At 41.8% G+C, this 15,381-nt stretch overlaps 1 protein-coding gene across 1 annotated transcript; it reads right to left on the bottom strand.

Moving 5' to 3' along the window:
* Positions 1–3,525: 3,525 nt before the first annotated feature.
* LOC118359954 (ammonium transporter Rh type C-like) lies at positions 3,526–9,743 on the bottom strand. The gene is made up of 11 exons (XM_052482212.1): positions 9,441–9,743; positions 8,448–8,640; positions 7,337–7,487; positions 6,997–7,144; positions 6,573–6,739; positions 6,267–6,404; positions 5,868–6,004; positions 5,441–5,565; positions 5,220–5,293; positions 4,902–4,987; positions 3,526–4,642 (listed from the first exon to the last, which is right to left on the bottom strand). The coding sequence occupies exons 1-11, from the start codon at positions 9,664–9,666 to the stop codon at positions 4,603–4,605; spliced, it is 1,485 nt and encodes a 494-aa protein (XP_052338172.1). The 5' UTR covers positions 9,667–9,743; the 3' UTR covers positions 3,526–4,602.
* Between the last annotated feature and the right edge of the window lie 5,638 nt (positions 9,744–15,381).

Raw genomic sequence — 15,381 nt, 5'->3', positions numbered from 1 at the left:
ACTGTAATTCTGATCAATTCAATGTTATTTTAATGGACAAAACGTTTTTTTTTTCCTTTCAAAAACACCCCCTCCCCCCTTGGGTTGTGCCGTGGCGGAGATCTTTTTGGGCTATACTCGGCCTTGTCTCATGATGGTAAGTTGGTGGTTGAAGATATCCCTCTAGTGGTGTGGGGGCTGTGCTTTGGCAAAGTGGGTGGGGTTATATCCTTCCTGTTTGGCCCTGTCCGGGGGTGTCCTCGGATGGGGCCACAGTGTCTCCTGACCCCTCCTGTCTCAGCCTCCAGTATTTATGCTGCAGTAGTTTATGTGTCAGGGGGCTAGGGTCAGTTTGTTATATCTGGAGTACTTATCCTGTCCTATTCGGTGTCCTGTGTGAATTTAAGTGTGCTCTCTCTAATTCTCTCTTTCTTTCTCTCTCTCTCAGAGGACCTGAGCCCTAGGACCATGCCTCAGGACTACCTGACATGATAACTCCTTGCTGTCCCCAGTCCACCTGGCCGTGCTGCTGCTCCAGTTTCAACTGTTCTGCCTTATTATTATTGGGCCATGCTGGTCATTTATGAACATTTGAACATCTTGGCCATGGTCTGTTATCTCCACCCGGCACAGCCAGAAGAGGACTGGCCACCCCACATAGCCAGTCTTCTCTAGGTTTCTTCCTAGGTTTTGGCCTTTCTAGGGAGTTTTTCCTAGCCATCGTGCTTCTACACCTGCATTGCTTGCTGTTTGGGGTTTTAGACTGGGTTTCTGTACAGCACTTTGAGATATCAGCTGATGTACGAAGGGCTATATAAATACATTTGATTTGATTTTGATTTGATTTGATATATACAGTGCGCCAAAAAAAGTGTTTAGTCAGCCACCAATTGTGCATGTTCTCTCACTTAAAAAGATGAGAGGCCTGTAATGTTCATCATAGGTACACTTCAACTATGACAGACAAAATGAGAAAAAGAATCCAGAAAATCACATTGTAGGATTTTTTATGAATTTATTTGCAAATTATGGTGGAAAATAAGTATTTGGTCAATAACAAAAATCTATCTCAATACTTTGTTATATACCCTTTGTTGGCAATGACAGAGGTCAAACGTTTTCTGTAAGTCTTCACAAGCTTTTCACACACTGTTGCTGGTATTTTGGCCCATTCCTCCATGCAGATCTCCTCTAGAGCAGTGATGTCTTGGGGCTGTTGCTGGGCAACACAGACGTTCAACTCCCTCCAAAGATTTTCTATGGGGTTGAGATCTGGAGACTGGCTAGGCCACTCCAGGACCTTGAAATGCTTCTTACGAAGCCACTCCTTCGTTGCCCGGGCGCTGTGTTTGGGATCATTGTCATGCTGAAAGACCCAGCCACGTTTCATCTTCAATGCCCTTGCTGATGGAAGGAGTTTTTCACTCAAAATCTCATGATACATGGCCCCATTCATACTTTCCTTTACACAGATCAGTCGTCCTGGTCCCTTTGCAGAAAAACAGCCCCGAAGCATGATGTTTCCACCCCCATGCTTCACAGTAGGTATGGTGTTCTTTGGATGCAACTCAGCGTTCTTTGTCCTCCAAACACGACGAGTTGAGTTTTTACCAAATAGTTATATTTTGTTTTCATCTGACCATATGACATTCTCCCAATCTTCTTTTGGATCATCCAAATGTTCTCTAGCAGTCTTCAGACGGGCCTGGACGTGTACTGGCTTAAGCAGGAGGGACACATCTGGCACTGCAGGATTTGAGTCCCTGGCGGCGTAGTGTGTTATTGATGGTAGGCTTTGTTACTTTGGTCCCAGCTCTCTGCAGGTCATTCACTAGGTCCCCCCGTGTGGTTCTGGGAGTTTTGCTCACCGTTCTTGTGATCATTTTGACCCCATGGGGTGAGATCTTGCGTGGAGCCCCAGATCGAGGGAGATTATCAGTGGTCTTGTATGTCTTCCATTTCCTAATAATTGCTCCCACAGTTGATTTCTTCAAACCAAGCTGCTTATCTATTGCAGATGCAGTCTTCCCAGCCTGGTGCAGGTCTACAATTTTGTTTCTGGTGTCCTTTGACAGCTCTTTGGTCTTGGCCATAGTGGAGTTTGGAGTGTGACTGTTTGAATTTGTGGACAGGTGTCTTTTATACTGATAACAAGTTCAAACAGGTGCCATTAATACAGGTAACGAGTGTAGGACAGAGGAGCCTCTTAAAGAAGAAGTTACAGGTCTGTGAGAGCCAGAAATCTTGCTTGTTTGTAGGTGACCAAATACTTATTTTCCACCATAATTTGCAAATAAATTAATTAAAAATCCTACAATGTGATTTTCTGGATTTTTCCCCCTCATTTTGTCTGTCATAGTTGAAGTGTACCTATGATGAAAATTACAGGCCTCATCTCAGTGTGAGAACTTTCACAATTGGTGGCTGACTAAATACTTTTTTTGCCCCACTGTATGTATGTGCGTTAATAAACTCAGTAGTTCTGAACCTGAGCCTGCCTCCTGCCTACTCCTCTCTACACTTGTGACATGCTCAGAGTAATTGGACTAGAAAATAGGGATTCACAGCACTTCTATGAGGAAAACACTTGAGCACAACACACTTTTCAAACACACCTTTATGTTATCACTGAAGCACTAGCCAATAATATAGTGATAGCCCAAGAAAAACATCCCAAAAATGACAAATTCCTGTTAAACATGTTGGAGCACTCAAAAAGCAGGCATACCTAAACTCTAACCAAGAATGTACTCAATACAATTAAATAGCTAAACTTTTGGGTTTGTGGCTTTTGACTAAAAAAACTTTTATCAAGGTTAAAATACAGCTGCTGTATTAAGCCTCTAGAAGATACATGAAAATGCCAGTTCGTCACATTTAAACTTGCAAATATACAAACATTAGATCAGTTTCAGAGGCAACTTACATACAACTCCTTTCAAACTCTCCTTAGCTGTAGTCTGTCCCAAAGCATCATGTTACAATATTTACAGGATTCATATATTCAAAACAATTTCAATGATATTACTGATTTGAAATAGACTTACCATGACTTTCAAACAATTCATCATCTTCAAACAGACATGGTCACATGGTGTAGGCCCCAAAGTAGTAGTCTCTCCAAAAGGGGGACACTTTTCACAGCACTTCCATAGAAAGAGATTTTCGTAGCAGGTTCGTTTTTGCTAACTCTGACCCAAATCCTTTTTCTTAACCTTTAACCTCAGTCTCCTAACGTGCTAATTTACCTAACCTGCTGTGAAAAAGTAATTTTGTGTGCAGTGAAAAGTGTTTCCCCTCTCCAAAGTTGCTGACTGCAGTTGCCTTCTAAAGGGATAGGAGGTCATTGATTTGAGCCCTTCATTACCTCAGTGGTGGACATTCAAAAGGCCCCACCTATTACAGTTCATGTTGATCATGCTGGTCTGTATGTTCATCTTATGTACAGTATCTTCTCATTCACACTGAGCATGACATCAGATATACACATACTGACATCCATCTTACATGACTGTGGAGCTATCAAGGAGAAGAGGCAAACACATATCTAACATCACATTTTATTTGTTAAGTTACATGAGTAGCAACATTTAAATAAACATGATTTTGAGTATGGAATGAGATTTACATAAAACATCTAAATAACTTTTGTCACTCAGACAACAAGCACAGTAAAAACATCATTAACAGGTGGAAGACATCTCAGAAGGCAGGGGATACATTCAATCATTAGAGATAGTGATGAGAATGTGTTTGCATAAACGTAGCTTTAAAAGCTGTTTAAATGCATTATGTTACCAAAAACGTTCAAGTAAAATTTAAATCGTTATCCCAAACAAAGAGACAATGATGAGTTGTAGAAGTACATTTCAAGTATTTAACCAAAGAAAATGATCACATTGGGGACTTAAAGGGTACTCCTGCATTGTGAAAATAGAGCAAAACCATTTTGGGGGTTTTCAGAGCACAATAGACAAAATATTCACTTTTAACTAAAAGTAAACTACTGTCCTCTTCACATATGCACCAACTGTATTAAAATAAAAAATGATCTGAAAAGAAAATGTGAAGAAAATGTACAACATACAAGAGGCCACAGAATGAGTATTGGTCAAAGTCATTTCATAAAATAATCCCTTCCTCAACCTCATTCAATTCAGTAGTTGTGGTCAAAGATTTCACAGTGTGTGATTATATATATATACATATATATAAAACATATTACACAGTATACGAATACTCAGGAAAAGCTCTATTGGCCATTTTGTGTAGTAGGTTATAGTTGTACATACATAATGTGGATTAAGTGCAGATCTTAGAGGTCCTTTCAATAGATCAGCATTTTACCAGAATTCAGGACACAGTGTTCCGTGTCAGTGCTTAACCATCTAGGAAGTGTATGTGATCTAATGGTGTGGGTGGAGGGCTGAAGGCACGTACAGTATCTGATGGCTTCAAATGTAGGTAATGACCTTAACATAAGATGCAAGAAAGCATGTTTTAATAATGTTCCTTGTATAGGTGCCTTCATTTAAGGGGAGTGCTGTCGTCTGTTGGATTTCCGTGGTAATTCCGTGGTCCAGCAGCACGTCTTTGGGTGGTGGTGTCCTCACACCTCTGTATTTAGCTTTCACAGTGTTCCACAGAGAAGTTGGACTCAGATCTATTAGAATAAGAGCAAAACATCACAGACTTAGAAAGAAAAACAGAAATGTTTCCCTCCACTGCTCTCTCTTGTGGAATGATTAGTCATTAAATAAAGGTTTAAAAAAATATAATAAACAGAGAACATAATGGTTTGAGAAAAGATTGGATTATCTATAAACAAGTACTGTATTTAAAACTAATACTTGATTATAACTTCAACAAATCACTAACGATTTGTGTGATATGGTCAAACAGAGCATGCTGAATGGACTTACAGGTCTTGCTGCTTGTGGATCATGTGGTTGTTGTACTCCAGAATGGGAGGGATGCTCTCCTGATGCTCCTCCTCTTCATCAGGGAGCTGTGAAGAAATCATAGGTGATTTAGGTTTTATTGTCCTACTTGTGTGAAATGTCTTCAGTGTGGTCAGTGTAATGCAATAGTTTTATCGACTACTATAGTTGATCTTTATTTCTCCTTTTTTTCTCAGATGTAGATCTCAAAGGAGGTCTGCAGGTCGTCAAGTCAAAGACAATAGCATCACCTAGTGGCTATATTGTGAACAGCAGGTGATGAGTGGCTGGTTCCCTTACCTCCCAGTACATCTCATCATCGAAGCAGTTCTCATCAGCAGGATCACCCCAAATGGGTAACTTCAGTATGGAACCTGTGAACAGAGGAGATAGCGTTTAACTTCAGTCCCTTTCCTTCAAGTACGTCACCCCTTATAACACCCATGTCACCTCTAGGTCACCCTTTATATGCCCATGGCTCCTCTCTATCTCGGATGCTAGGCTGTCGTGGCCAAACTCACCGACTATAGCTCCGCCTACAACCCCGAAGACGATGGACACACACATGCCAGCGGCCTGGTATCCACCCTGAGTTAACACAGTTCTGTCCTTAAAGTCTCCAGTGAAGTCAAACGTGTTGATCAACCTGGACAGAAAATGTACAGAGTCAGATTGTGTGCCATATTTAGGCTTATTGTTGAGTCTTCTAATGACTCTGTATATTTCCAACTAACTGTTAGACTACAGCCTAAACTGTAATTGACATAAATTGTTCGGTGTAAAATTACATTCATCGTTTAAGATCTGTCCTGTGACATACAGTAACTGTGTGATATGATTGGTTGATGAGAGGTTGTGGGGGAATATGTGTTCTGATTGTCTGGTAACAAGGATACATGTTCGGGTTCATGTGGTTTGGCTGTGTGGCCTTCGGGTCTCCTGACTCACCCCTGCTTTCCGTAGACTGACTCGCTGGCAGCTGCAGCAGTGATGGCTCCAACTATCCCGCCAATCACCCCAGGCATGGCGTGCAGGTTGTGTATTCCACACGTGTCCTGAATCTTCAGTGTCTTCTCCAAGAAGGGCTGGGAGGAGACAAGGAAAAGTTCAACACACCCGTAAACAGCCCCAAATAGTGTGTTACCGTTTATGGTAAAGGAATCTGCCCAAAGATTAGGCAACCATTTAGAGTGCTATACCTTCTTTTTTGAGTGTGGCCCAACATCATTCATAAGAAGTAAATAAGAGCTGTAAGAGTTGGTATGCCTTTCTTTGGACAGAACCTACTATGCCTACAAAACAAGACATTGTAGCTTTAAGCTGTGAGTGGCCAGAGTTGAGACTCACAGAAATGAAGATGTAGCCCATGGTAGAGATGATGCCGCAGAAGAAGCCCACGATCAGAGCGCCGTAGGGAGAGATCATAAACTCAGCCGCTGTCCCCAAGGCAACACCCCCCGCCAGGGTGGAATTCTGGATATGCACCTGTTAAGCAAGAGAGAGCACCAGTCATGACACTCAAAGTTGTCAGTCAACAAGATGAGCGCAGAGGAGGATTATGCAGACTGAGAGGTCATCAGTTAGTGTCACAATTACACAGTTACAGAGAATGTCACACATTCAAACACACATACACATAGTGATGATTCTTACCATGTCGAGCTTGCCAGTCTTCTGGGAGAGGCTGGAGATGGCCACTGTGGTGAGGACAGTGGAGGCCAGGCACAGGTAGGTGTTGATGACTGCCCTGTGCTGACCGTCTCCATGGTCAGTAATGGCCGAGTTGAAACTGGGCCAGAACATCCACAGGAACAGTGTGCCTGAGGAGAGAGAAGGAACACAGTTAAAACACACCGATCATCACACACACTTCAGAACAGGAACAGTGTGCCTGAGGAGAGAGAAGGGACAACACAGTTAAAACACACCGATTATCACACACACTTCAGAACAGGAACAGTGCCATGGCAGAAAACTTCTACAAACTAAAGATAGGTCACCATCACCAGAGGGAGTGAAACCCACACAGAGCAAATCAGAACCATTCATATGTTTATGCAATGGACAACTAACTCACCGATCATGGCGAAGATATCGGAGTGGTACACAGAGCCCTGCATACGCTTGCTCTGGTGTAAATTAGGTCGGTAAAGGACCCAGGAAATGGTCAGACCATAATAACCTCCAAAGGTGTGAATAACCATGGAGCCACCGGCATCCCTAGCCTGTGGGGACAGAAACAGTCATTTGTTACCAGGTGTACCAAACCATGTGATTACGTGGCTGCAGGCCATTGAGGTTACATAAATACGTTACTATATCAGGGTTAAAGGGTGAATTCAATGAATCCAACCATGGCTAATACAGTGTGTTTAATTTAATAGTTGTACGCCCAGAGAGTGCTTGATGGGACTCACATGAAGTAAGTTCAGAATGATGTACTCTTCCACAGCGAACAGAGTGACACCAAACAGGGTCATAACCAACAGCTGGACGGGGCTGACTTTGCCCAGCACTGCCCCGTAGGCTATGAGACAGCCCGCCACACAGAAGTCAGCATTGATCAGACTGCAGATAGAAGACACAGGTGGGTGGGGTGGAGATTATTACTGGAGAGTCATGTGAGAGAGTCAGTCATGTATACAGAAGTAAAACCTGAATGACTAGATCAGTAAGTAATCCTCCTTCAGGTAATCCTCCTTCAGGTCTTTCTCTCAGCTATGAGAGAAATGATAGTCTGCCCTTCAAGATGAATACCACGGGAGAGAAGTCTCAAGGATAATGATATTTGTGATGAAGTCAACCTAAATGGTTACAACCTCCCCGCCTCTTGTTATTGAGATTCTCAGAACAAGAACCCATCCATCAGTTGAACCCAGGGATGGGCAACTTTGACGGGGAGGTTGTAACCCCCCCCATGACAGCGCAGAGAAAACATTTACATTTTAAAGTCAATTTCCTGCAATACAGCACATTTTGGCATGGGACGTAGAGAAAATGTTGCAGTTCATTAAGCAAGTTTGCAGCAATTCTACACATGTTGCAATGGGGTGGAGGCAAATATTTTCATCGATGGGCCCCACACCGGTAGGTATTACGATCATGCTAGATAGCTGGCCGCTAGACTAACTCACCAATCTAAAAAATGTAGCTGACATGGGCTAATTGAGTGACTGCTGATGCACAACCACATTTTGAAATTGCACTTAGTTTATTCTAACTCTCAATAGTAAGTTGAGACCCCGACTGAGTCCCCCCCAGTTGAAATAATAATATGATGCCCGCAGACCACCAGTTGCCCATACCTGTTTTAACCCATCACCGCTTAACCCATGGTGACAGCTTGCTTAACCCTAAGAGAGTACAGTCTATTGTTCCTACAACCATTCTGCCATTGTCTCAGTATGAGTAGCAACTCACTGACTAAGCCTCCTCCCCTCTCCTATGTGTGTGCATACCTCATCAGTTCTCACTCTAATTACTGAAGAAATTGCAGCCTCATAGATGCACATCAGTGCAGTTGCATACCTTTCAACACCGATGAAGATCTTTCCTGTCTGGGGGTCTAGAGAGTGGAACCAGCCTTGCATAAGCAGAGCCCACTGCAGGCCGAAGGAGGCAACGAGGAAGTTGAAGCCGACCGCACCGAAGCTGTACCTCTTCAAGAAAGTCATGAGGAACCCAAAACCCACAAAAATCATCACATGGACATCCTGGAAGCCTGGAGAGAGGAGAGTTAGAAGGAGAAAGAGTGAGATAGAGAGAGATGGAGAAAGAGAGAGGGAGAGCGAGATAATTATTAAAAGTGTAAAATAAATCCTAATAGTTAATGAAACATGTTATTGCATCCAATGCAAGGGGCTCTCAGTAGTTGCATAGTTTTTAAAAATAAAAATCAGTCCTGGTGTTCTGTACCATTTGGTCAAAGTTTTAAAGCTGTTAACTTGACATGTTCAACTGGAAATGTCATCATCAGATTAGCAGGTTTAGGATACACACCCTGTCAGTTTACACACCAGAGCTACAGGTAGGATATAATCCCTGACAAATCAAAACACATCATATTATAAGAGGAAACAGATGCCACATAGCATCACGAGTAAACTTAACTTGTCACTCATTTTAGCCTGGCTATCAGCAAAGATGCCCATCAGAAGCTGTTATGAACCAAGCTAGAATCAGACAAATTGGAAATAAGCACTGACCAACATGTGGTAAAGAGTTTATGTAGTTTTAACCCAAGTTAGGAGGGCAAATTTGGACTGCTACTGCATTAGTCCATTAATGAATAGATGCTTTCAAAATAACTGAGACTGAGATCGTTGTCCAGAGGATTTCACAGGGGAAATCAAACATCCTAGAGATCAAAGGTTGTCATCTGATCAAACAGCAAGCATGCTTCTTATTAATAACCCGAGTCTTTACCATTTCAATGAAGATGAAACCACGAATCATACATTTACTGTTTATTGTCAACCTAAAGGATGCACCAGGCAGACCTGTGATTATGAATGTACTTACTGGGGTATCTGAAGTAGAAGTCATTCTCTATGTCGCTGGTGATGTTGTGATGGGCCTTGGTCTCTACCCAGTGTGTGTCCGACTCCTCGTCGTAGCGGATGAAGACTCCGAAGAGGATGATCATGGCAATCTGCCAGACGAAGCAGACTACCGGCAGTGTAAGACGGATGTTGGTGTTCTTTTGCCGAGAGAAATAGTCTTTGCATCCCTGGCTGCAATTCCCCATGGTGGAGGCTGAGTAAGTACAGTGATGCTCTTTGACCTGCCCTGAGTGTGGCTGTGACCCTGAAACTACATTCTGTATCACTACAGGTATATATGGGACAAAACAGAGGTGTGTCCTCAGTGTGAGCCAGCTGTTGCCCTACCCAGTGCCAAACCTTCCCTCCCCTTCCTGCCCTCTGGCACCTTGATCGATGACATCTGACATGAGGCAGCAGAGAGTCCCGTGCATTTGATTGTTTGTCACAAACAACATGTTTCATTGGAGGGGTTAGAGGAAAATCAGAAAAAAATACATTTGGTTGCCATTTTTTGTTGTTAGAGGAGATCTCCTTTGTTGTTACTGGGCAACAAGCAACCTGGTCTCAGAGAAAGAAGTCTAATACTAAACATCCTCCAAGATGTTTGATAAGTTAAGTCATCCAATTTGTATGCTATTGTACTGTACAACTGTGTAAGATGTATGATGATACACAGTACCAGTCAAGAGTTTGGACACAGATACTCATTCCAGGGTTTTACTTTATTTGTACTATTTTCTACATTGTAGTATAATAGCAAAGACATCAAAACTACGAAATAACACATATGGAGTTATCTAGAAGCCAAAAAAGTGTTAAACAAATCAAAATATATATTTTTTTGAGATTCTTAAAAGTAGCCATCCTTTGCCTTGATGACAGCTCTGCACACTCAACTGGAATGCATTTCAATAAACAGGTGTGCCTTGTTAATATGTAATTTGTGGAATTTCTTTCCATCTTAATGTGTTTGAGCCAATCAGTTGTGTTGTGACAAGGTAGAGGGGGTATACAAAAGATAGCCCTATTTGGTAAAAGACCAAGTCCATATTATTGTGTTAGGTTCTAAATAAACAGAGTAAAACACACGGACGATTAGTAAAGCTTAAACCAAGTTTATTCACCCATTGGGTCATACAGCTGCATAAGACAAAACATATTTCCACCAGTTGTAGTATATATATCCCAATTTGGGAGGAGTCTCCTCCTTCCCTCTACATATTACATCTTTATTACTAGGCAGGATGTCAAGTGATGCGGGCAATAAACTGTTCCTTCTCCCTTAATGTCATCTCACCTGACCTGACCTCGACCCCCTTCCTCACTAATCCACAGCTGTCCACCATTATCAGTTAACACAATAATGTGATTGACTCTCCTCTACTCAGCATCTCCCATAGCCCCCTGGCTCCTCCTGACCCAACCATATACAGTTGAAGTCAGTGGTTTACATACACCTTAGCCAAATACATTTAAACTCAGTTTTTCACAATTCCTGACATTTAATTATAGTAAACATTCCCTGTCTTAGGTCAGGTAGGATCACCACTTTATTTTAAGAATGTGAAATGTCAAAATAATAGTAGAGAGAATGATTTATTTCAGCTATTATTTCTTTCATCACATTCCCAGTGGGTCAGAAGTTTACATACACTCAATTAGAATTTGGTAGCATTGCAGTTCAATTGTTTAACTTGGGTCAAATTTTTCAGGACCCTTCCATAAGCTTTCCACAATAAGTTGGGTGAATTTTGGCCCATTTCTCCTGACAGAGCTGGTGTAACTGAGTCAGGTTTGTAGGCCTCCTTGCTCGCACATGCTTTTTCAGCTCTGCCCACACATTTTCTATAGGATTGAGATCAGGGCTTTGTGATGGCCACTCCAATACCTTGACTTTGTTGACCTTAAGCTATTTTGCCACAACTTTGGAAGTATGCTTGGTGTCATTGTCAATTTGGAAGACCCATTTGCGACCAAGTTTTAACTTCCTGACTGATGTCTTGAGATTTTGCTTCAATATATCCACATCATTTCCAACCTCATGATGCCATCTATTTTGTGAAGTGCACCAATCCCTCCTTCAGTGTTTGAGGTTACAGACGGACAGTTCTTTAAATATCTAATGGTGCGGTCGTCGTTCATCTCTTGCCAGGTCATGTTACTTAGCATTTCTTTCAAGGTGCTTGAGTGATTGTTAACATAAGATAATTGGGCTTTGTGACTGTGTTTACTCATGTTTGATCAATCACTCTGTGGTGTATGTCTGTCTGTCCCCCAACTTGTCTTCACGGTTGGGATGGTGTTCTTCGGCTTGCAAGCATCCCCCTTTTTCCACCAAACATAACAATGGTCATTAAGGCCAAACAGTTCTATTTTTGTTTCATCAGACCAGAGGACATATCTCCAAAAAGTACGATCTTTGTCCCCATGTGCAGTTGCAAACCGTAGTCTGGCTTTTTTATGGCTGTTTTGGAGCAGTGGCTTCTTCCTTGCTGAGCGGTCTTTCAGGTTATGTCGACATAGAACTCGTTTTACTGTGGATATAGATACTTTTGTACCTGTTTCCTCCAGCATCTTCACAAGGTCCTTTGCTGTTGTTTTGGGATTGATTTGCACTTTTCGCACCAAAGTAAATTCATCTCTAGGAGACAGAATACGTCTCCTTCCTGAGTGGTATGACAGCTGCGTGGTCCCATGGTGTTTATCTTTGAGGACTATTGTTTGTACAGATGAATGTGGTACATTCAGGCATTTGGAAATTGCCCCCAAGGATGAACCAGACTTGTGGAGGCCTACAATTTTTTTCTGATGTCCTGACTGATTTCTTTTGATTTTCCCATGATGTCAAGCAAAGAGGCACTGCGTTTGAAGGTAGGCCTTGAAATACATCCACAGGTACACCTCCAATTGACTGAAATTATGTCAATTAGCCTATCAGAAGCTTCTGAAGCCATGAGATAATTTTCTGGAATTTTCCAAGCTGTTGAAAGGCATAGTGTATGTAAACTTCTGACGCACTGGAATTGTGATGCAGTGAATTATAAGTGAAATAATCTGTCATGAAAACAATTGTTGGAAAAATTACTTGTGTCATGGACAAAGTAGATGTCCTAAACGACTTGCCAAAACATTAGTTTGTTAACAAATAATTTGTGGGGTGGTTGAAAAATGAGTTTTAGTGACTCCAACCTAAGTGTATGTAAACCTCCGACTTACACTGTACAGTCGTCCTACAGATACCCATTAACTTCTGGTGTATAAAGTTACCAGCCTCAGAAATTGCAGCCCAAAAAAATGCTTCACAGAGTTCAAGTAACAGACACATCTCAATATCAACTGTTCAGAGGAGACTGTGTGAATCAGGCCTTCATGGTCAAATTGCTGCAAAGAAACCACTACTAAAGGATACCAATAATAATAAGAGACTTGCTTGGACTAAGAAACACGAGTAATAGACATTTGACCTGTGGAAATCTTTCCTTTGGTCTGATGAGTCCAAATTTGTTAGCTCCAACCGCCATGTCTTTGTGAGATGCAGGGCAGGTGAACGGATGATCACCGCATGTGTGGTTCCCACCGGGATGCATGGAGGAGGAGTTGTGATGGTGTGGGGATGCTTTTCTGGTGACACTGTTGATGATTTATTTAGAATGCAAGGCATACTTAACCAGCATGGCTACCACAGCATTCTGCAGCGATACGCCATCCCATCTGGTTTGTGCTCAGTGGAACTATTGTTCGTTTTTCAATAGGACATTGACCCAACACGCCTTCAGGCTGTGTAACAGCTATTTGACCAAGAAAGAGAGTGATGGAGTGCTGCATCAGTTGACCCGGCCTCCACAATCATCCGACCTCAACCCAATTGAGATAGTTTGGGATGAGTTGGACCGCAGAGTGAAGGAAAAGCAGCCAACAAGTGCTCAGTATATATGGGAATCTCCTTCAAGAGTGTTGGAAAAGCATTCCAGGTGGAGATGGTCAAGAGAATTCCAAGAGTGTGCAAAGCTGTCATCAAGGCAAAGGGTGGCTACTTTGAAGAATCTCAAATATAAAATATATTTTGATTTGTTTAACACTTTTTGGTTACTACATGATTCCATATGTGTTATTTCATAGTTTTGATGTCTCCACTATTATTCTACAATATAGAATAATAGTTAGTAGGTGTGTCCAAACTTTTGACTGGTACTGTACTTCCTATAATTCGTATGATATTGTATGACCACTATTCCATTCATAATGTCACCTAAAGTAGAAGTGTCAGAGATTTACTTACAGAATAATTCGACTTGCACTAAGAACACTTTGGCTGCGGCCTGGAGTTACAAAGCAGAAATGATATAACTGTATTCATTACAAACAACATTCTGCATTAGAGAAGTTCAGGGAAACTACAAATACTGTAGGTCATGGTTGACATGTTTTGTATTCAAAAGACAGATATATGCAACATTTAAAGCTGCAATATGTAACTTTTTACTTTCAGATTTATACACCAGCTTCAAACAGCTGAAAATACAATATTTTTGGTGATGAAAAATATATTTTACAGCAGTTTAGATGGTACATTAGAGTTATTTAAGATATTCTTCAAAGAGGTAGTGTTTCAGAGGTTTTCGGAAGAGGGGCAGGGAACGTTGTCCTAACTTTAGTGGGAAGCTTATTCCATCATTGGGGTGTCAGGACAGAGAAGAGCTTTGACTGGGCTGCAGGAGCTGCCCTCCCTTAGAGGTGGGAGGGCTGAGAGCCCAAGGGTGGCTGAACGGAGTGCTTGGGTTGGGACGTAGGGTTTGAACATAGCCTGAAGGAAAGGAGGGGCAGTTCCCCTTGCTGCTCCGTAGGCAAGCACCAGGGTCTTGATGGTGATACGAGCTTCGATTGGAAGCCAGTGGACTGTGCGGAAGAGCAGGGTGACATGGGAGAACTTAGGAAGGTTGAACACCAGACATAAACAACACATTTGGTATGTTATCCCACAGCACTGTGTTGTATGCAATACATTCCCCTTGTACCTGCAGTGTTTATTTAAGAAAGCAGCTGATGGATCAGCAACCTCAGCTTTGGCTGCTTTGAGTTACCATGAACTGTATTTGCATCTTGGGGGGATATTGCCCTATCCGCTGTCTGTTATGTATGAATTAACATGTATTTAAATATTTATGTTTGGACAAACAAATTATCCTTTTTGTTTAACATCTTCCTTAATCCATTTGAGCAGACATAATTCATGTAGCCTAATAATGTTGGGATGAGTACCAAGGCTATGCAAATTGCAGTACCAAATCTTCTACCCATAGCTTGCAACTTAGTTGGTGCATTATTGATAGAATTTAAGGTCAGTGCAATATTGATGATGAGGTGTGGATTGATCTTAAATAAACACTGCGGGCAACAGGGGGATTTCTGGCAGACAACACAGGCCTGCAGGATAACATACCAAATGTTTTGTTTATGTCTGTATCAATTTAAATAGACACACATAGAGCAATATCTGTCCGGTCATCTGCCCAAAGTGGTAATGAGGTGTATCTGAGGCTATAAGGGCATCCGGTAACTCCATGTGCCACGCTGCCTTCACTGAACAGCAGCCCTGTATCAGTCTGGGTTATGTACATAGCCAGAGCACTAAGAGGAAACTGGCAGTATAATGTGGGAGGTAACATAATCTTACTTATAAAGATGTATTTTGAACAAAGTATATTGAATGAAATGGCTTTTCAATTAAATGGAATCTGTAATCTTAAAGTTTTGTTCAGGGTAGGGAGAGAATAGAGTGTGAGAATTAGAAATTCAAGTAATCTAATCCTGAAACAAACGTTCATTAAAGAAAATGACTCTCACCTGGACCTTGATATGGATCAATGTTGTTTCGTTTACCTTGGAGACTCCCTAATGTGGTTTTCAGTAGAGCCCAA

Source organism: Oncorhynchus keta, chromosome 2, assembly GCF_023373465.1.
Source record: "Oncorhynchus keta strain PuntledgeMale-10-30-2019 chromosome 2, Oket_V2, whole genome shotgun sequence".
Classification (NCBI taxonomy): Eukaryota; Metazoa; Chordata; class Actinopteri; order Salmoniformes; family Salmonidae; genus Oncorhynchus; species Oncorhynchus keta.
Note: the sequence above shows the minus strand (reverse complement) of the source record. Positions and strands in the feature narration are given on the sequence as shown.